Source organism: Neopelma chrysocephalum, unplaced genomic scaffold, assembly GCF_003984885.1.
Source record: "Neopelma chrysocephalum unplaced genomic scaffold, ASM398488v2 Primary Assembly neopelma1_61b, whole genome shotgun sequence".
Classification (NCBI taxonomy): Eukaryota; Metazoa; Chordata; class Aves; order Passeriformes; family Pipridae; genus Neopelma; species Neopelma chrysocephalum.
In genome coordinates this window covers 7,886,901-7,909,951 of record NW_020897717.1, presented here as the reverse complement: position 1 = coordinate 7,909,951, position 23,051 = coordinate 7,886,901, and the positions used below count along the sequence as shown (strand labels likewise).

General features: G+C 41.6%; 1 protein-coding gene across 1 annotated transcript in view; it reads left to right on the top strand.

Annotated features, from left to right (window-relative positions):
• PKDCC (protein kinase domain containing, cytoplasmic) overlaps nt 1-21,853 on the top strand; it is a 36,183-nt gene extending 14,330 nt beyond the window's left edge. Inside the window, exons 2-7 of the mRNA XM_027681936.1 lie at nt 425-547; nt 3,613-3,884; nt 7,684-7,763; nt 8,602-8,709; nt 18,518-18,691; nt 20,600-21,853. Of these exons, the coding sequence (XP_027537737.1) occupies nt 425-547; nt 3,613-3,884; nt 7,684-7,763; nt 8,602-8,709; nt 18,518-18,691; nt 20,600-20,685 (843 nt within the window). The 3' untranslated portion in view covers nt 20,686-21,853. The remainder of the gene's footprint in view (nt 1-424; nt 548-3,612; nt 3,885-7,683; nt 7,764-8,601; nt 8,710-18,517; nt 18,692-20,599) is intronic.
• Nucleotides 21,854-23,051: the final 1,198 nt, after the last annotated feature.

Here is a 23,051-nt window from a genome sequence, read left to right as displayed (position 1 = left end):
GAGTAGGGTAATGAAGGATAAAACCAAATCTTAAAAAGACCTTCCCTCCACTCCTCCCTTTTTCCTGGGCTCCACTTCACACCTGATTTCCCTGTCTTCTTTCCTGAGTAGTACAGGGGGATGGGGAAAGAGTGTTGTGGTCAGTTTATCACACGTTGTTTCTGCAGCTCTTTCCTCCTCAGGGGGAGGACTCCTCACACTCTTCTGCTGCTCCAGTGTGTGGGGTCCCTCCAACGGGAGACAGTTCTCATGAACTTCTCCGGTGTTGAGTCCTTTGCATAGGTCACAGTTCTTCATGAACTGCTTCAGCGTGGGCCCCTTGTAGGGTCACAAGTCCTGCCAGAAAACCTGCTCAAAACCTTCTTTGGGAATCCATGTGCTGAAGTACATTACGTTGATATTACCTGGTTGTGCTTGTTTTCAGCTCTATGGCTATTGCTACCAAGACAGCAATGACATCCCGGACACACTGACGACCATCACTGAACTGGGCTCACCTTTAGAGATGATTCAGCTTTTACAGACTTCCTGGGAAGACAGATTTCGGGTGAGTAACAGATGTTTTATAAGAACTCTTAAGAGAGCGAGGAATACAAAATAATATTATGAAGCAGGGGTTATGTACTATTCAGTGCAATACACATTTATTAAATGTTTGTTTTGCATATGATTATATTTTCATTTAGAAACAGTATTTAGCACTCCCTTTCTGCAGCATTTAAGATGTTGTGCTATTTTGTCTGTTGATGTTATCTAGTTGTAGCCAGTTACATGATTTTTACATGATATCTTCAAATATTTCTTTCTTGTTAAAGCTTGAGGGCCAGGATTTTTGGCATTGAGCATTGTACTCTGCAACTGGGATTTAAACAATAGAAGGATGTTACATTTCTCTCCTGATCCTTATCATAGGTTTGTTTTATAATTGTTTTCTACTGCTTCCTGCTCTGTTCGTTTTTTACTGGAGGAAGAGTGAAATAAGTGTACACAAATCTCAAACCCAGTTTGTCCACCGCATTGGCAATTTACCAGGAGCATGAAGGTCACACTTAATTTGTCCAAAATGAAGCCAGACTGCAGCAATGCTTTGATCAAGACAGCGCTGTCTCGCTTGATGTATGTTGGGATGTGTCGTTGTCTGAAGTTAACTCCCTAGGATGTTGAAAGGCAGCAGCAGTCTTCATCCAAAACACTTTGGATTGCTTGGCTGCATCTGTGCCAGAAAATTAAAAGTGTGGCTGACTGATCTCGGAGTCGAAACAGCAAGGTGCAGCCCACGTCTGTGCTATTGAATTCTTGCACTCTCTGAAGGCTGCGAGCAGGATGCCTGTCAGAAATGGTTCCTGGGCCATGCTGCCTTCTGGATCATGTCTGAGGACAGTGTGGGAGAACAGCCTTGGTCCCAGTCAGACCTGGAGCAGAGACCCTGCTAGCCAGTGTGCATGTGGGATTAAGTTTCTGTGCCCAGGAATGTTCCCTGGCAGAGTTTATTTTACTGGTATAGCTGGAGCAAGTGTGTTCCCCGTGCTAAGCTTCAGCTCCCTTTTCCTGAAAGAAACATGATCTTGATAAGCGGTACAGGTACTCATCAGGGCTCCCAAAATACAGAACCACCTGCCTTTGTCTCCTCTCATCCAGGGAATGCAAATAGTGGACTGTGACAGAAATTATGTACTAAGTAAAGGACCAAGAGATATAGTAGGTTATGGGTAATAAACAGAGAAGTTTCCTTCCAACGTGAATATTACTGAGTGAGCAATTGCAAAGGGAGATGAAGGTGCTGAGTTGATTCACAGAGGTAGAATTATAGATGAAACATTCCTGTGACCACCGTAATGAAGTCATGCTCGTTAGTTTGTCTAGGATGCAACTAACTTAAAGAGGAAGGAAATAAAATTGTGTCTTCTTGATATGTGAGATTTGTTTGTGGTCCAGTCCTGTAAATGGCTGCATAAATACATGACCTTATTCCTACAAATAGTAATTTCCTTGTATTGAGGAACTCAGCAGTAAGCTGAGTAAGCCAGGGATGTGTGATACAGAGCAAAGCCTTCATCTGTGTACTTAAAGCTTGTCGTATGGGGGCATTTGCAGTCTCAGCCTGGCAGCGGATCTGCACAGCAGAGCCTGTTGGGGTTGGTCACAGAAGATGCTGGTGCAGGAACAGTGGCTTTTTGACATTTGAGAAAAGGCAATAATTTCAGATGACAACCTGTGTTTTTATTCAAGTTGGAATTTAATTCAAGTCCTGGGTTTGTTGGCAATTGAAGATATGTATATTATAGGCTAGTTTGGGCTGGGTATGCTTTTTCTATACAGTATAGTGAGGGATGACACATACATGAGTCCTATGTCCTTCCAGAGGGAGGAAAGCATGGTCAAGTTTGGCATTCCATAACCAGGCCTATCTACACCTGTAAGCATCTCCATGTGAGCTATGGTATCCTGTAAGTAGGAGAAAAATGTTCTTGTCTGGTCAACCAGGAGAATGAGTATGTAGAAGCATGAGACAGTCCTAATGTCCCACAAGTGAAGGGTCTATGAGGGATACTTTCAGATACGCTCAGCTTTCTTATCAAGAATGTGTTTAGGTGTTCCCCTGAGTGTATCATTTATGCTCCAAGATTAAATTTGGATTTGACTCCTTTAATGCATGTGCCCCTAACATTGTATTTTAACAGAAAACAAAGATTATGTATAAACAGTAAAAAGCTTGCTAGACTGACTAAGACCTGTTATTAATTTAATACATAAAATAAAAATTCCAGTGTTTAACTGTGCTCATATTAATGCTATATTTGCATTAATAGGTTACATAGTGGATTCTAAAGGAATGTGTGAATTGAAAACAGTACTCTGGTAAGGGGGCGGAGTTCAATGTTCATCAGATTTGCTGTCTAATAACAGTTCTTCAAGTTACAAACCTTCAATTGAAAAGTGAAACATCAGTGCAGAGCTCCCACCACAGCCTCAAAGTGGTGCATGAGGGTCCATCAAGGCAGACCCGCCAAGGCAGATGGACATATGTGCTCTACCTTGAGGCATGGTGAAGAGTTACAGAGGAGCTGCAGAGCTCCTCTTTCTGGGAATTTGCTTCCTTCTCCCCTGGAAAAAGCCAAACATCAGAGGAACCAGTGGAAAAAAATTATAAAAGCAGTCAAAAGGCATGATCAGTACAGAGGCGATACAGACACTGTCTGCAGTTGGGGCTCCAGGCACGGGTGCAGGGCAGTCCAGCCAAAATTTCCAGACCTGGAGTTTGTAAAAGAGCAGGATCAGACTGTGTGGTCAAGGCCTGTGTGTAATGTGTTATTAAAAGTTAGTGCTTTTATTTCTGTTAAAAGTAAGAATAGCAACAATGAGCTCTGCTTCAAGAATAGTGTGGGAAAGCACTGGTAAAGAAGCTTATTTTTGTTTCAGGTCTCTAAGGGTTTTACAATCAGCTATGTTAATCCTGTGAAAAATACCTTGGTTGCAACACTCAGTTTTGAGGATAAATTATAATGCTTATATTAAGTCATATAATTATGAACATATCTTCAGCTAAAGTGGTTTCGTTATATACTTTCCACTGAGAAAATAATGCAAAGTACCCATGTTTTCGTGTTTCAGATATGTCTCAGCTTAGTTCGGCTTCTGCATTATTTGGCTCACTCTCCTCTTGGCTCTGTGACATTACTGGATTTTCGTCCTCGGCAGTTTGTGATTGTGGATGGGGAGCTGAAGGTGACAGATCTGGATGATGCCAGCATTGAGGAGAGCTCTTGCACCAGTAACAGTGACTGCTTCATGGAATTCCCTGCGAGAAACTTCACCCTGCCCTGTTCGGTTGAGGGACGGTGTCAGAGTATGAATGAAAAGAGGAATCTCTACAATGCCTACAGGTATGTGATTGGATAAGGTAATAGAGAATTAAGAGTGGGCCTAAAGCTCCAGCATCTTTTACAGTTATTCACCTCAGTAAGCACATACTGTCTCAGAACCAACACCCAAGAGGCAGTGAAGCCGTAATTGTTTAATTTGTGAAAACATGTAGCATTTATAACTTTTGAAGTTTTGCATACTCTGAGTGTGATTCACCACTCAGTGGGTTTCAGCCAACACGGAATCAGACTGAATTCTTCACACAAGTAGATATTTTCATGGGAGTGAAGCAGAAGCACTTGTGGAGCTGGGGGCCCACAAGCTCTATGGTGAGATGATTCCAGCAGCTCTTCTTTGGTGTAAGTTAAGAAGGGTCATCACGTGTTTTCCACCACCAGCTGAGTAAAGGGCTGATTTCAGAGGCAGAATTAGAGCTCAGTTCACATCCTGCATTCTGGCTCAATGCTCCTCACCTTACCAAAGCCTGCCATGGTAGGGTGATAGCAGCCCTGGTGCAGTCATGGGGCTGCCGAAACCACCCTCAGCTGCTGAAAATCTGGGGTGTAAGCCCAAACCTTATAAAGCAAGAGGTGGTCTTTTCACCCTCCCCTCCCAACCCTTGGTCTCTGTGGGCAGGAACTGGGGGACTCGCTCCCAGTGTCATGCTCACAATGGGGGACACATGGATGATGGGTCATGCTGGACCACTTGGCCACGCTGAAGAAAGTGTTCAGCTGATGCATCCGTGTTTGAAATTTGACTTTAAAGGCGCCTCCAGATTTACAACTGAGCCCTTCTGGGCAGTGGTTTTGTGTTTGCGGTCTCAGCTCTTCCCCACTGGCCATCACTCCCCTCAAAGGGCTGAGTGGGATGCTGGGGGAGCTGTGTCACTGCATTCCAGGGACTCAGTAGTGGATGCTCAGTGCTGTGCTCCTCCTGCTGCTGCTGCTCCGTTTGAGCACTGCTGGGACAGGCGACTGCCTTGTGTGATCCAGATAGGAAGATGGAGATCTCAGAGCAGAGCCATAATGGTGTGCTCATTTCTTAGACTTCTCTTTCAAGTATCATGCCATTCACTGCCTGCCAGACCACAGTGAGGAGAGGCTCCAAAGAGAGGCTTCTGCTTTGGTCCCAGGGCACTCACTGGCATGTGTGTTGCATTAGCTGACCACACTGAAATGGGCTGCACCACATGACAGCCATCTGCAGTTGTGCAGTGCAGTATTTAGTGTGTCCTGCAAAAGTTTCCATTTCCATTTGCTTGGCTTAAAGATCTTGCTTAGCTTGCTAGCTTTTGGTTAAGACTGTTTTACTGGTCTGGCTAAGAAACCTTTAGTAGGCACCCATCCATCTCGGTGGTAAGTGGGGATATGTCTGTGGTGTGGTGGGCTTGTGGCAGGTTGCTGGTCATGCTGAAGGAAGTGGTCTTTTTCTATTACAGTTTTTAGTATTGCCTTTGAACCACTCACGAGCATGTATTGCACCCACAGTGCCCCAGTGTTTTCAGCTCCTGTTTTAACTTAATCTGATAGAGACAGTGGGGTTTTGTTGAAGAGTGGATGCATGTTATGGTAGGCTGTGACCACCCATGCTAGGGCATTAGGACAAACCCTATGCACTTGTCTCAGAAGGTGAAATCCTCACTTCATTAGGGGTAGGCTACTAAATTTCTTGTTTTCATGAGTGCACTCTGTTGTTCTAGGCTTAGAGGTTGATCTCAGTAAAGGGTTGCTGGTGCTGTTAGGTAGAAGCAGCAATATGTCGAACAATGCATAAACCCCCTATAATTGTCAAACATAGCACGCCCTAGCCTTGAAAGTGTACTTAGTCTATCTAGCTGGTTTCTTTATGAGGTAAATAATTAAAGGAGAGAAAACATTTGGGGAAAACCTCTACTATGCAAGAACTGGCCCATCCTGACTTTCAGATGGTTACCTCCTGTCACAAATGTGTCTCTGTGGGTTTTCATCCAAATGTTTGGGGGAACAGTTTTCAAAGCACTGGACAGTTTTGAAAGTAAGCATAATTAATATTTTGAAGTAGTAACCAATGGCTGAAAGGAATTCTCCATCATTGACAATCCTTAAATTAAGATCAGATAGTTCTCAAAAAGAAACAATTTGTAGGAACAGATGTAAAAAGATCTGACAGTCTGTGTTATGCAGATCACAAGGGATGCCACTGGCCCTGGAATCGATGAATAACAAATGTTTCTGCAATTAAGTTGTGCAGACGCCAGTGTCTATACGTGTCAGAATTTCTCATGTGGGTGTTTGCATTAGAACAAGTCATATATTTCTGTAGCCATGGAAAGACAATAATCTCCATGACTTGCTTCCAGCCAGCATTTAGCAAAGTAAATGACAGCTACTGAATTTTTGCAAAGAACTATTCACAATCAGTTGGACTCTGCTTTAGGGATAATCTCTAAGCAAAAACAGTGAAGTAAAATTTACCAGACAAATTATTCATCACAAATGTTGTGCTGCTCTTCAGATATCTGTATGTATTTATATCGCCTGTTTCATACTCACTGTTAAGGAAACCTACAAGGGGATAATCCCAGTTGGGAAAATCATAAATGCTATTTTTGTAAGGGATGAAAAAGGGAGGTACAATCTCAAGGAAATATTCATTGTAGAAGTAGAATTTCAGCTCAATAATACCTGCATCTATGATGAATTTTTCGTATCAGTAACCTAATTTCTTAATTTGTGCTAATGTAAGGCATCTGCCGGTCTCCCTCGAGTATGAGTCCCTGGGGGTTTCCATTTGACAATGTGGTCTCTGTGTATGAAAAAGTGTTTACTTTGCTTTGCAAGTTAAATGTGAAGCAGGGAAATTGTGTTCATGTTCTTTTCTTCAGCTAATATTTATGTCCAATAATGTTCTGTTTATATTGTTGATCATGAACTGTCCATCTCCATCTTGGGTTTCTATGACACTGAGTTTGTTGCAATACGTAGTAATATTGGCAGAGTAATAGAACTTTAAAGGAAGAATATGAAAATTAAATGTACTACAAGTGATGGTAAAGGCATATTGTTTTTTCTTTTGTAACTAAAAATACTGAAGTAGAGTGGTGGATTCTCCTTCTCTGGAGATACTCAAAAACCATCTGGACACAATCCTAAGTAACATGCTCTGGGGGTCCCTGCTTGAACAGGGAGGCTGGACTAGCTGACCTCCAGTGGTGTTTTCCAACCTTACCCATTCTGTGATTCTGTGTGTGTGATTCTGTGATTATACATCCATCAGTGAATACCTACATGAATGCACCTTGAATATGGATAAATGATGAGAATAGAGAGGGCATTCTGTATGTATTCCAGTGGGGTTAAAACAATAGAAGAAGGCTTTCTCCTGTCAATTAGTTGGAAAATCTAACAAAACTGTAGAAAAGAAAATAATTGTCATTTATTTGAAATGAACAGAAATATGATTTATGCACTTTCAGGGTTTGAAAAAAAAACCAAACCCAAGACTTCTGGGATTGATTGCTTTTTGGTTTGTTAAAGTACAGACAACTTTGCAAATAGTCATCCATGGGGCTTCACAGCAAATTGCTGTATTAATGGAACATTTACATGTAGGTACAAGGCAGCCTTGTGTATAACAGCGTAGTCTAGGTATGCCAGACAGCTGTGTGAATAGTCTCAGCTATGTATTTATTTGACTATAGAATATGGTTATATTTCCTGAATAGGTCACTGGCATATAAGCAATAGGAATTTTATTCCTTATGATGTTCAGGAGTTACCAGACATTTTTTTAATTCTTTAAAAAACAATTTCAATATGGCTTACTTTTCTATTGCAGGTTTTTTTTTACCTATCTTCTTCCACACAGTGCTCCATCCTCACTGAGACCATTACTGGATAAGATAGTCAATGCAACAGGTAATCACAATAAACATAGTAATGCCAAATACTTAGTTTTTTAGTGTGACTACCGTGTTTGAGATGGGGAGGGTGCTGTGTTTATGCTCACTGCAATAGAACCAAATTGTTTTTCTATCCATGGTAAAATTACTCCTGTACAGAGAAGGGAAGAAGGGCCCCGTACACCAGAGAAATCCCATTTTGAGATTTTATCTAGGCTTCACAGAGGTATTTGCTTCATCCTGACACCTCAGTGCTGGGGTGAACTGCATCAGAATGCAATTCCTTGTGGGACCTGGAAGTACTTCTGTCCCTAAAAAGAGAAATTTTAGTGGTAAAACCCGGAATACTTCCTCACTGCCAGTAATACAAGTGGTGGATTATACCTCAGATGCCAGAGGCAAGTGACATTGCCGTAGATGTTTACTGATTACCAAGGTAGAGCCTTTGAGACGAGTAGTTGCATGTGCCTGTAAATCTGATTCAAGGGTTTTTCCATTGGTGCATTGTTCCATTGTGCATCAAAGGGGGAAATTAATGATGTTGAGCTATAGCTAATTAACAAGCAAAGCTTTGGAGTTCCCTGTAATTGGCTGAAGTTCATCCCTTGTGGGGAGCTCACCTCCCACAGGCCTGGGATTCCCAGCTGGATGAGCCAGCCTCTGACATGCCTGGGTCATGTCAGGTGTGAAACCTGATTTGTAGTAACTCATGGATTTCATGTCCACATCACAACACTGCCGTGGAGTAGGGCATCACGGGTCTCTAGTGCTTAGGGCTTTATTCAAATGCAACCTCATTTTGTCCTATGCAGGATACGCCTCATCTAACTCATTCTTTTTCTATACTTTTGAAGGAGAACTTCACTGGGGAATAGATGAGACAGCTGCTCAGCTGGAGAGAGTTTTGAATCTGTATAAGAGTGGGGAGTATCTACAGAACACAACCCGGATGCCGAAAGCTGGTAAATTGGTCTTTCTTGAAACTTAAAATCTGAGACTTTGTCTTTATTTTGAGGTTTGGAAGGGCAAATGTGCAGAAAACGGGGCTCAATGGTCCTTGAAATGAGGCGTGTGATAGTATTTTATCTGCTTTTTGATTCCTGGAGCTTTCTCAAACCCTTCTCACTTAATGATGTAGCTGGACATCCATAGATGTAAGCAGGCTGTAATGGGAACAAGGAAATCCAAAGGGAGCATTGCTCTCCTTGACAGATTTATGGAAAATGCATTTCATCACATCCACACATTGCTGTTGGGAGTATCAGAACCTGCCTAAACATATATTGCAGAGAATCTAACCAAGATGCGGTAACCCTCCATGGATTTCCTGGGACTTAAAGGTATTTCTTTTAACATAAGCACTTGTAGATGGGAAGAATAAAATTTTTACTTCCTTTACAAGAGAAAAAAAGTGTGTCCCTTAGCTTCTGATAGCAATAGAATAATAAAAAAAAAAGGACAGTATGAGAACAAAGCTGCATAATAGTATCTTTTTCATAAAATTTCTGCATGCTATTGGAACTGTGGTATGAAGTGAGCCACAGTTTTCCTAGAAGGGGTGGCTGAGGAATTGAACATGTTAAAGAAGATTACGTATGCTGGAAATGACTGTTAAGTGCAACAGTTGTAAAAGCTGTTTTGCAAATTATTTTTGTGTATGTACAATATTCATGTCAAACTGTCAACATAATTGACAACAAATTGATAGGAAAGTTATGGCTTTGCTGCAGAAGCTCAGTAAAGAGGGAAAGATGGGTTCTAAATGAAGATGAATGTTGTCACAGGGGGTTTGAAAAGTTCAGTGAAGCATTTGCTCAGTGAAAGAAACACAGGAGTCATTCTGGTCATAGCACTGTTAACCTCAAAGGGCCATGATACCAGGGATGAATTTGACCCACTTATCAGAATAATTCAATATTTATTTTGTTGTAAAATTGGCAGGAAAATTGTTGCAGGTGTTCGTTTAACTTTCTAATTTTCAGGTTTTCATCACAATCTGTGCTGAGTGATGCCTGTCAACACAGCAAAATTATTTTCAGCAGTACAATCAATAGTACAAACACATCCTTTGTTGAAGAAGTGCCAGGAGGGCTGAAGTTGTTCTCTGGTGCTGGTTGATTCGAGATCTAATTGCTATATCAGGACAAGATGAAGTTTTGGATTTTAGAGGTCTGTCATGTTTATAAAGAATCTCAAGGAGAGAAGCTTTGGACAGCGGTAGTAAATGTAACAGTGCAGGTTTCTACTGATACGGAGCAGAGCTCCATGTGTATTTGGCTACCGTAATAATTACACATTTTTGTGTTAGTTTAATTCTGTAGAGTCCTGGATAATATAACACAGAATGTACTAGCCATGTTTGTGGTTAGTTAGCTCCCTGCTCTGCAAGGAGCCCTCTTTATTTGTAGGACACTGGTCATGGACTTAGACACTGTACAATGTGACCAAAGATGCTGAAAATCTCTAGATGCTCTGCGTGACATATTTGGCTAATCTACATTAAATACTTTGCGTGTAATACTGAATTCCTTGATAGGAAAATGTTCTCAACCAATGGCAAGCCTGAGGAATCGGGTATCTTACTGGAAATTACACTTAAAAGAGATATGTTCTTAGACTTAGCTGCCATGCGTTTAAGATGTGCAGGCCTGTTTCTTGTTTGTTCTAACCCTACTTTAACCAAACAGAGAAGGTGTTGTAACTTATGTCTATTTTAAGGCTCCCTTTGCTTGCCAGAAAAGTATGAAGAAGTCATATTAGGAGGGTAAAAATACGCCTATATACCCATTTGTATCATTTTTATTCAAAACATATTCTTTCCTCAGCTGATATTTGACTGGTAATACCATGCTGAAATTAATTTTTAATATCCTCAATCCAGAGATTCTGGAATTAGAATTTATTAATTAGAAATTATCCAGAGAGAATGCAATGAGAAATTCTCCCGTTGAACAGTGAAGTTCCAGGAGAGGGTGACAGGTGTTCCCAGAAGGGAGTGGTGTCCAAGCGATCAACCTCTTCCACTGGCAGGATGCTCCCAGCTGAGGTGGCATCCTGGCCACCGAAACCAAGGCTGAACAGTTGAGCAGATTACATATTTTGTATTAATCTTGGTGAGTAGTAGAGGGATAGACAGGAATTAAAAGGAACAACTGTGATACTTTCCCAAGATGTCAGCTGAGGTCCTCCTTTGACCCTATTTGGGCCAAAAAGTATTTTTAAGATTGTGGGATTTTATAAAATGTTTTCTGTGTTGCTCTGCAGCATAGTGAAAGTTCAAGGAGAGTGTTTTTCAACCGAGCGCTAAATTAAGATAAAATTAGAGATGATCATTTGGTTCTCAGGCCAGATCAGAGTTAGTCAGCTTTGCATTCATATGGTGGTGTGCCAAAATCGTGAAGGCACAAGTTTGCATCAGTTTTGCTCTGGATGACGGAAAACTTACAAGGTGACTTGCTCCCAGGATTTTTGCTTTCACAAATAGTAGAAATGGCAAGAATTGCCAGTCTCCTGGCATCTAAGGGCTTGTGACAAAATAAGACCTTTCTGGTCTTGAAATCCTAAAAGCAGAACTGGAGGAGAATTCAGATCCAAGAATTACAAGGTTTTGTTTTGTTTCTGAAAAGAAACTACAGAAGGTTTATGTAATGGTGCTTCAGAATTTGCCTTAGGTCTAAATGCTTGGAATTACGCATTGTCTTGGATAGAGCATTGTAAATTTGTGGTAGGAAAAAGGAGATCATGATCTTGGGCAAGTGATCTAAGGCTGTAACTTAAACATGAACTTTGAGGAAGCAGTGTGTTATCTATCTGAACTAACGTTTTTGAAAGGAAGACCTCCTCCTGTGAACACCACAAAGTGAGAAAGGTGATATTGATAAGCAGTAGGGAAGTGACACGAAGAAAGTTCTTGTCAGCCCTAGTGTTCCCATAAATAAAGTTTAACAAGATGACATAGTCATATTACAGAAGGCCTTGGATATTAAGCTTTCACTGTGCTTCAGTTGTAAAGATTTTATAGTGCTGTAAATTATATTATGCTCTGGACTTTGGTTTAGTATCTTGGAGTAGAGGCGCAGGAGACATTCGATAGCTATGTATGTGTTCTGTGATCATAAATCACACTACTGTTAATGTTGATATAGGAACATTGTAGTGTTTGAAACAACACCACGAACAAATACTTTTATATTCCATTGACTGTTGACCTCTCTTGCTGTAATCCAGAAGAATGTGAATTAAAACAGAAACCATGTATTTCTTCTGACATATTTTATCTAAAAGTGATTAAATAATTCCATTAATTATCCAGATTAAGAAGACTATAAAAAAAACCTACTGATGTTCATCAGTAAAGTCATGCCCCAGTATCAACATTTTTATCACTTCAATCAAGTGACAGTGATTTGTACTGAGTATTTGGCCCTTGAGCCAAGCCCCAGCCCTTCAGTTAACTAAGAATTTACTCAGAAATGCATGAAATCAGCTAACACTAGTAAATTGGATAGCTTTGTTATTCATTAAAGCTAATAGATGACCCATTATTAGGTCTGGGGGTGTGCAAGCCCACAGAAAGGCATAATTAGCTGCTGTTGTTAGCTGAAAGTACATTCTCAAAGCTAAAAAAACTGGAAGGCTGGACATAAAGCAAAGACACTTTGTTTTCTTTTGTCTCAAGACAATTTGGCAGGATTATGCTATATGTAAATATTTACAGTACAACAGTGTTTTGAAAAAAATATTCTGCAGGGTCACTATAGCAACCTGCTTAGGAAATTGTAAATCCACCCAAGAATTACTGAAACTGGGGGGGATGTGTGTTTGTGCACATCTGTGTGAGAGAGAGACATTTTGCAAGGCTGCTGGAATATTGTTGGAGGCAGTTTGTATATCCTGTGGCAGGCCGCAATGCAAAGGCTGAAAGTATGCTGCTGATGGTGCTTGAAGGCTCAGCTGGGAACTTACTGCAGCTCAGTCCTTGCAGCCCAGATTCCTGCTTTATCTGACACTTGTACCTTTCGTTTTCCTTTCCCAGAGACCTCAGGGCTGAGGGGGAAAGGTGCACAGGGTTGCATGCATGGGCAGAAAGTCGACCTCTACACCCTGCCTTGCATGGAAGGCTCTCACATCAGTAGCTGGGCAGTTCCAGCACATGGGAATGCAGGAGCAGGTTCCTTTGTACCCACACGACACTGGCAGTACAGTGGGGCTGTGTTGCTCACATGTACCTCCACCATGGTGAAAGCCATCTGTCCTGTTCACTGAGCAATGTGTTCTGCTGTTGCTAAACTTCATGTCCAACTTGGCAGTGTACAGTAGAATACCTTCTGCTGAGGTCCTCAGTTCCTCTCCAGAACACTAAAGGCCAAATGTCTTTTATAAACCCTGTAGGCATCTGTCTTCAAGCTTAAATATCGTGCACACATGACCCTAGACAACTCTTAGTTTGCCCACCATCAGCATAATTGTTTTTTATGTGGATAAGTATCTGTAGGATCATTTTGGGCTAATTGCCTTCAGTAAATCAGAGTGTGCTGCAGGGGTGGCTGTGAGTATGGAGCAGCTCCACAGCCCAATGATCAGCACTGGGATGTGGGGCATGAGGCAGGAAAACTGCTCCAGCTGTGTCATGTTAACAGGAATAAAATGTAAGGGAACATGGCGTTCTTCGACTTACTTATTTGTGTTTCAGTGACAGCTTGCATACCGATTTAAATATGGCTCTACTGTAAGCACAGTGTAAGCACATAAAAAGAGACAAGCCTCACTTTGCTTCCAGCCTGCACACAGGAAGCAGTCAAAGGACAGAAATACTCACCAAAGAAGTAGGGCTATCTCCCGGTCTGACAGCAAGCCTATGTCCTGCCTGGCCAGCCTGTCTTTCCAAACAGTTGGGATGCGTCAGAAATGATTGAAAGCAGAGACACATGGGATACGCCTACCCTCTCATTTTCTCAGACATACCAAAAAATAGCTTTCTGTAGCAAACTGTGCATAGGGCTTTGCAGGGCTCGTTTTCAGAAGCATGTTTAAATGTGAGGTATTGAAACATGAGGAAAATTTCAGCATAAAATGAAGCGTACTAAAAACACAAGTGTATTATTGTCTGTTTAGGATGTGATTCTGTTCTCCATAAGCTCCCTGGGAATCAGAGGGGACTGTTTGTAGAGCAAAACTCTGCTCAGTACCACTTTTTGCTGATATTGGCAAGATCAGGCTCTTTCTGCTTACTTGTAAGCAAAGCAATTAAAAGCAATTCCAGAGTCGACTGCCAGTGTTCCTCTTGAGAGCGGAGGAAAAAAGGAGAGAGAAAAAGGAGCAACATGATTTCTCTCTCAAGGATGAACATTGCTACGTTTGTGTCATTGACCCACGGTGTATTGGCAGGTGATAACTAGAAAAGAAAACTGGGCAAATCTCCAATAAGTAGCTGTAGTTGGTAGTAAAAATGCAATCTGGCTGCTGTGGCTGAAATAAACGGTCATTAGGACTGATTAAAGTCAGATTTAGGGTGATTCAGACAGGCTAACAGGGGGAAACCACAGGCGGTTTCACATAGTTTATTATATACTTGTGGAGTTCTTTATATAATTCAGTCTAGTACAGTCAAAATGAGTATGTTTATAGATTGTAGTTGGCTTTGGAACAATGCAGGTGATTTTTCATGGAAAAAGGTTTAGAATAAGAATTTAAAGCATTGGCTTTTTTTTATAGCTGTTGCACTGGTCAGAGATGCTGCAAATTGCTTTTAAAGATGCCTCTCTTACTTGTCACAAGAAGTAAGTGAGCTTGGTTTGAGTATCACTGTGGCCATCATAGGGGCTGGCTAGCATGCTAAGAAACTTCTGAGAAGATTTTGGCCTGATCAAAGCAAAGTGTTTTGATTGATCAGAACAGACTCTTAAAAAAGTTTCAAAACTACTGAAAATATCACAAACCCAAACTTCTGAGGATTGGCCATATTCAGCATAGGAAGATATTTTGAAGTTTAAAAATGTTTACAGGTCAGAAAAATGTTTCGCAGTAGGATTTATTTGTGTAACTGCGAGCTTCTGTATTAGCTCCCATATGTTAAGCTGGAGTAAATCCATTATAAGAGACATCAAAATCAAGCTTACTGTACTGCATTTCTTTGCTTCAATCCTCACAAAATTAGTAGATGGAGGATTCTTTTTCTGTTGTGATATGAGTAGGAACTCCTTGCATTTCTCTCATCTGTTCCTTGCCGTTACCTTGATAGACTTTATGTACTCTGTGTCAAGCTATGTGTATGTACGCAAAAGTGTAAATTTATGGCTGCATTTATAGTATTAGGCAAGCATTTATTGGTTTTAAACACCATTAGTCTGGAAATCGACCAGAACTTTGACCTTTTTATGATGTGATTTACTGCCGTGAGCCTTCAAATTCCAAGGACTCTATTTAAGCAAGTTTCAGGTCTTGGCAGGACAAAAACCTGAGCTGAAGCTGTCTTTAAATCATTGGAATATTGCTTAATTGAGCGAGTAACTGCACTGTATCGACCTAGATGATAATTTAAAGTGGAGGGGAAGCCTAACTCTCCAGAGGGCTGAAGCTAATGTCATTGCTGGGGCACATCTCAAGAGAGGAGCATCCTTTGGGAGGATCCTTCTAGTTCATGTGAGAGGAGCACCATTCTTTGCAACTCATACATATGAGAGCTAAAGGGTCAGCTCCCTGTGCAAGCAAGAGATTTCAGTGATTCACTGTGCAAATGGGCAAGGCAGCTACCTTGCTGTGCTTGAGATAGAGAGAGTTTTAAATACAAATACAGTTTTCTCAGACCAGCCCTTGGTTGATGTTGCAATGAGTTTCTGAACAGTTCTGACTGTAATAGATTAAGAGGAGATCCCCTGTTGGCTTTCCAGGGCAGTGGGAGTGCCTGGCTGGTTTGGGAGCATGAACCAGGGTGCATAGCCATTGTGTATCCCACTCTTTGCTTTTTGTGGCTGCCTTCCCATCGAGATGCTCCTGATGAAAGGTGCTCCTAGACAGCCATTCCTGCTGTCTGCCATGCAAGTGAGGAGAGAGGCTGTCTTCCTGCCTTTCCCCCTTGCTGCGTCCCACTCCCCTCCCTGCAGGCAGCATAGGTAGGAGACTCAGATCCCCAGACTGCAGGCATTCAGTGGTCCATGCCACTTTGAGGGCCTGCCAGAGGCTGCGTTTTCAGAGCCTGTATGACTGTGTGCTTTCACTTAGACTCCAGTGGCTGTATTTTCACCTGTCTGGTGCTTGATGATCTCACAGCCAAAGGAAAATGCTCTTTGCATGTGGGTCATGCTGCTGTGTACCTGTTATCCTGCCCTGTTCCCATGAGTCATTGGAGATGGTTGTGGCTTTCCCTTGTGTAGGAGCTTGCAGGGAGCAGCAAGTAGAGTAGGGACAGCCACAGGACTCTGCTGCATGGTGAGACCACCCTGAGTACTGGCATGGCTGTTTCCATCCTCTCTTGCACCCGCGAACCAGGACCTTGCCATCACTATTGCAGTTATTGTTGGCCCAACTCTCTTGATTAATGTGTTCAAGCTGCCCAAATGATTTACTAGGCTTGGTCATCTTGAAAAAGTCAATGGAAAGGGAGAACTTTATCTCCTACCTCTGACAGAACCTCAGGTCATGTAAATCATTGCTGCTCTTTTGAAGTCTGTTTGCATCAGCCAAGAGCCTAACCCTTGACAGCTGTGTCAGGAGCAGTGGTGAGAAGAAGGAAAGTGCTGTTGGTGTATTGAGAACCATATTTGTGCTCAGAAGAGTTTAAGATTGGATAATAATTCAAAATAGGGATCTTCCAGACGGGCTTCTCGCTTGCATGGAGAAAAATACACGATGTGATATGAGGCTGCTCTGTGTAGTGCCATGATGATGTGCTGAGGGATGCTGCAGCTCCCTCCCAGCCCCAGAGTGGAGCCTGTCGGACTCCAAAAGTGCCGTGGGGAAGGGCCAGGCACGCTCCTTGCTGACACAGAGAATCAGGCAGCTGCTTCATCTTCTGCTGCCACAGCAAGGACCATCCTTCTGTGAATGTCCGCAGTGGTGTGGGACTTGGCACAGTGCAATGTTGGGTTTCGCTTCCGTTGTGTGCAAAGAGGAGTTGTGAATAATCATATTTTATATCTAGTCAACGTGGCATGTATGCTGATACAAATGGTTACATGTGGTGCTAACTGCAGTGAATTGATTTTTTTGCTTTTAATTTGTGCACATCATTTTACTGACCTTGACTGTTAGGTACAAATCAATACTCAGCAGTTGCCATATGGAGATAAGAAAATATTATTCTGTTACATTTAATTGTTGTTACACTACAGTTGATACAGAATTTGGGAAAAAAAGGGACTTTACCCATCCAGACAGTAGCAGTTTGATTATGCTCTGATTTGTATTCAAAAGAAATGCATATATATTTTTGATGGAGAAATGACCATTTGTAGTGTGGAACTATGTTTTGATTTTTTTTTCTTCTTGTGCATGAATCTATGTTTTCTGAATTATGAAAATTCTTTTGCTTTTTATTTAACTGGGACATGATCAGCTCTGATTTTGCTTCTTGGTTAGGAATGTTTCTTATGATACTTTTAATGAGCCAAGGCTTAAAATAGAATGCATTTACTACATTTATTTCCCACTGTTCCAGACTGTGTGGTGTGAATGAGCACTTGCGGAAGTGTACTTCTTTTCCCAGTTGAAATACTGACAGTTTAGAGTAGTAGACACACTCACTTTTGACTTGGTGGTGTTTGTACAATGTGCTGTATGAAATATTAGCAAGCTGAATCAGCAAAGCCAGGCTGAAAATGCCTGAACCAAAGTGACTTAAGAATAGGCTGTGAGTCAGAGTAGGCGGCTCTGGTTTTCATAATAGATAAAATTAGAAGAAATATAGAATGTATTTAGTTTTTTGAATAGGACATGGAGGGGAGAGACAGGAGGGAACCATTAATTTGTGCGTCTGGATGCTAAATAGAAATGTTTATAATGATTAGTTGAATTTGCTGATACATTCATTAGAGAAACCCCCATCAGCGGCTGGGAAAGTGAGAGGAGCTGTGAACAGAGAACAAGAGGCAGCTCATAAAGGCAAGTGAGACTGAACGGCAGCCAAGGGGAGAGGAGCAGTCGGCGGGGCAGCGCAGAGGCACTGGGCGAGGACCGTGCTGACATGCTCCCGCTACTTTTTTTACCCCTTCTCTTCAGAGGCCCATCAAGTGACTCCTCTTTTGTCCTAATCTGAGCAAGCAAAAAAAGTTTGCTTAATTAAAAGCCTGTCTTTTCTTCCTTCTCTAAAGGAGCTGGAGAAAAATAGCATGCTCTTCTGAGGGAGAGGGAGGGCTGTGAACGCCTGGTCAGGTCTCACCCCGACAATCCTGCTCACTGTTGAGAAGTAGGACAGTGAGTCAGTTCATTCAAGTGGATGCTGTTTATTCAATGGGACATTCTTCCTGTAAAACTCCTAATAAAACCAAAGCCTTGCCTATGCAGTAGGGAAGGGGAAAGGGTTTTGTGCACAGACTGTTTATTTACAGACACTTTCTGGAGAAAAAGGTGAGAAGAAGAAAGGAGGAAAGGAAAAGGAAAGTAAGGTGCAGAGCTATAAACACATTTGGGAGTAAACCAGGGCTGGTACACTATAACCCGTCAGCTTTTCCATCATATATCCTCCTCCTAAGCTGTTATAATAAACCTTGTCTGTTAAAAACAAGCAGTTCACTGAAGTTTTCAAAACGATTGCTTTGCTCTGGTTATTTGCAGAGTACAGACGGGTGCCTGAAGCTTTTATTCCTGATGAGAACTACAGATGCTGGCCATCTTACCATCATAAGGGCTGCCTCCTCTCCGTGTTTGACGTCAATGAAGCCATTGAGATCTGTGACAGCTACTCCCAGTGCAAAGCTTTTGTCCTAACTAACCAGACAACTTGGACAGGTAGGTCATGGGTGCTGTGGGGCAGGAAAGCAGCATCCAAGTCACCTATTCTGGCTGTTTTAATACAGATTGGAGAGTGTATTGTGCTGGACTGTGGGAGCCACAAGCATCTAGAGGTAAGGTAGTTTCTGGAGCTTCAGCTGAGGCAGTTTCATTTTTGGTGAGGTTTCTCTTTGCCAGCTGTCGGGGGAGCAGAAATCTACAGACTCATAGGAGCTGGCACTGCTGGGCTACAGCACATTACCAAACCACAGGATCTGAAATTTTATTTTAAAAAACAGCATCAGAAATGAAACCTGTGACCTGTTTCCACAGTTAAATGTGCAGGACATGGTCCAACATCTGGAATTCAATAAATCTTTCCAATCCATATGGTTGTTGCAGTGTGACACAGAACTGAACGGGTTCTGTGTATCTAACTGCGACTTTCCAGCTGATGTCAGAGATGCCCTAGCACTGGTGGGAACACTGTGCTTCTACGAGTAGAGCTTTGGCTAAAGGACAATGAGAAGGGAGTGTTTAAAGCCTGATAGAAGAGGAAGTAGAAATAGAGGTAGAAGTAGACCTTCCAGGGGAAAATCCTATTTGCTACCATTTTCTTGTCTAACAGAATACACTTGTTGGAAAGAGAAATACATTTTCCAAAAGGTCTGTGGGCCTGGCAGTCCCAGTGTGGCTCCCCTGAAGGCAGGCAGGCGGTGCCAGTTGACATCAAGCGTAGAATTGGCCCCAGCTCACTGCTTCTGCACCGAACTTGTGCCTATTTCAAGCAGCTCCAGAGTATCTGAGAAACAAAAATGTTACAAATCGCTGCTAAAAATTTCCACCAGCTGCAGCTCCAGAATGGATGAGGGTTTCAAAGAGCTGAATGCCACAGCCGTCTCCCAACCCCTCACCCCTTCCCTGTGTGCCCTGGACAGCTCCTTGCCCCCACAGCTGGGCCCAGCCAGCTCTGCTGCAAACTGCAAACCAGCCCTGAACAAACTGCACCCTACAAGAGTAAAGAAAAAAGACATGTTTCTGTGGGGTACAGAGGACCAAATTCATGTTCTTTCATACTCTTCCCCCAAGATTAAAACCTGCACTGAAGTCAGGGTGAGTTTTTCTCCTGCAGTGGCTGGTTGTGGACGCAGATGTGGAAAGTACCTCTGTGGTCTTTGCTGCAAGGAAAGGCAATGATGATGCAGGTCTGTGGGGCAGCAGGAGCTCGCTGGGAGGCAGTGATGTGAATAAGGTGCCAGGTCAATAAGTGTGGGGAGATAGAAGAACTGTGCTGTGGCTCCCACAAATACCAAAACTCAGCTCTCACTGGCCTAGCATATATGTGTGGCAGGTGTCTTACACTACCCATGCTGTTATCACTACTTTTTGTGTGAGGAGTAGAGACCTTGTTCCAGCTTGTGTAAAGCCCAGAGCTACAAAGTGATCAGCAAGACCTGTTTTGGAGAAAGTCATGTTTAATGTACATTGCCCTGAGTTTTGGAAAGATTCAGGTGTGCATATATGATTCTGCTCCTGTACAAACAAATCAATGGCCTTCATTTAAGTCCTTAGCTCAAGCCTGTCTGTATCAGTGGGAGAGTCTTAAAATACTTTTTTAAAGATCATGTGAAATTTGTATTAATATCTTTAGACCTTTCCTTCATTTACTGTGTTAGCTGTGCATAGCTATATCTTGACCATAATTAGGTAAGAGTAAACATACTGAAACCAGGGGAAATTTGGTATCATTTTAGAAAAAAGCATTTCGGATTTATACCAGCTGAAGTTAAGCAGGACTTCAGTCTCACATTGCCTGAAGAGTGCATAGGTTTAACTGGAATTTGCAATGTCAATATTTTGACATAGGCAACCTTTTGCTCACTTGTAAATATTTTTTCCTTTTCCCCTCTTTCCTATTCAATGCAGGTCGGCAGCTTGTCTTCTTCAAGATGGCCTCAAATCATATTGTGCCTGATCCTGACAAAATAACATATGTGAAGGTGACAGACTGACACCTAAAGTGGCTCAGTCTGACACGTGAGTGATAAGAGCTGTTTGTGTATAAATATAGGCAGCTGTTAGGTAGAAGATGGCTGTGGCTGTTGAAATAATTGCACTATTACTCATTCTAATCTATAGAGTGCTAAAGGAAACTTTAAAGAAAAAACCTGCATGACCAGGATGAATGTGCAATAAAACAACATTTTGAAAATGTGATTTAAAAAAAAAAGAAAAAGAAAAAGCAAAGCAAAATACAAGATATGATACACTGTTAGAGTATAATTTTGGTTACAAATCACCTGGCAGCTCTAGCTTTTCTAACCAAGGTTACCACAACGTTTCTGACCTATACATGTGTGTGCAGGGATGAAAGTTGATAATTTCTGTGGGAAGTCCGTATCCTCCATGCTGACATTTATTTGGGCACATACAATCACAACAGAGTAACTGGAGCGTATCAGTTTGTATGCTGGATAGCAAACGTTACTGAGGACAATCAGCATTTGTGTTAAAGCTATCGAATATGCAATGCCAGCATATTTGTCAAACGGAAGGAATTGGTTATGTTTAGATTTGCAAGACTGTAACTAATTTTCATTTTTGCTTCCAATGTTATCATAAAGTTTCATTTTTAATTTGAAAGAGCCATTTTGTAGATCTAGCAAATCACATAAGCATATGAAAAGTCCCACTGAAAGGGTAGGGACTTACCCAAGTGCTTTGCTGGATAGGCCTAAGCATATGCTTACAATTAAGCCTGTGCTTAAGACTTTTGTTGAATCAAGTTTGAATTGTTCAGGAAGCCACATCTTTGACAGACTGCTGAAGCAGTCCAGCTGGTGGAACAGTACTAATTTAATTACTATCTTGCAGTTATTCGTACTTTTTATCATTGGATCCTTGGTTTTCTAAGGCATTGCTTGCTAATTCTTAGAGTGAATGAAGTAAATGACCTTAATGATGTCAAATGAATGCTAGCCTTAATTCTATATAAAATGCGTCTTACAGGCATGGTGTGTCTAGAGAATTTGCTTTCAGTGAAAGCAATAAAGTAAATGCTAAAGTGACCAATGTCATACTGTTTTGTAGTTTGTACAGTCAGGAAAAAATGTGCTTTTGTTTTTCAAATTGTTTATTTTTGTAAAAAAATAAAAGATAAATAAAATTTCTTTTATTCTTGCTTTTTTTTTGTGTGTTTCAAATAGATGGCTAAATCCACTGAAGACTTGGACATAATGTATTGTATGTAAACTTAAACCTGGGATATTTTTTTCCAGAAAGGACCGTTTGTCCAGAAAGCTTCTTCCAGTGACTCCCAGTGAAGGGTCTGTTTTTGGGGTACTTGGTGGCTTAGTCTCCATGTTTGCCTGTCACAAAGTGAGTCATGGTTAGAAGACAATGTTTGGGCAGCCTTTCCTACTCTGTGCTTTGCACTATGCTGGGACCAGTCTTTTAGCATTTGGAAGGGGCAATGATGAGAGCAGAATGTGATGGAATTGCTCGCTGGGCTAAATGGTGTATTTTCTTTAGCCAGGAGGGTCAGGGAAGGAGAGTAGCAGAGCCAGGGCAGCAGTGTGAACACAGGGGAGAGATAGTCCGACAGTGACACCACCAGCAGCAAGTCTTGTCTCACCGTGGTTTCTCTGAGGTCACTGATGCCCTAATGGCTTCTGGCAATTGGCTGAAATGACATGCTATAGTGGCTGTAACTCACAAATTATCAAACTCCCAGCCGTAATAGCTCAGCTGATTGTGTCGCCGTGCTCTTAGGAACCCATCAATCATACTGTGGTAATAAACAAACACTACAGATTCTTTTTCAATTGCTACATAAATCATGCCAACACATACTGCGCAGTTCATTGAAGTGATATGGGTTGTTGGCACTGAGGTGCTGGTATGTATTTTAAAAGTCTTTAACCTCCTGTGATTTCCTTCCCATTAAGAACTGCACCGTTCCAAAAATACTCAGGATTTAAAAACAATGTGAACACTTAAATTCTTTAGTTGCATTCCTAGGTAAAAAATACCAACATTTAAAAGAAAAAGAAAGTATCCAGGGTAATACTTTAATGTTGTTGTCAGGTAACTTCAAATAATTTAATTCCATCACTTTCTGCGCACTGGAAAAAATGCCTTTTAAGTCAGGAATTGTTTATCCCTAGAATTAAAACAAACTTGCCAAACCAATTTACATCAGCTTTTGCACACAGAGATCAAGTAAGCAAGAAAGAAACATAGCTATGAGCCAAGAGGCTTGATTTTAAATTTCAGCAGTAATCAACTTTATACAGGCAGGTTTATAACTCTGAGCAGTGGAAATGCTGATTAAAATCTTACTAAGAAAGGTGTGATACTACAATAAGGGAATTTAACA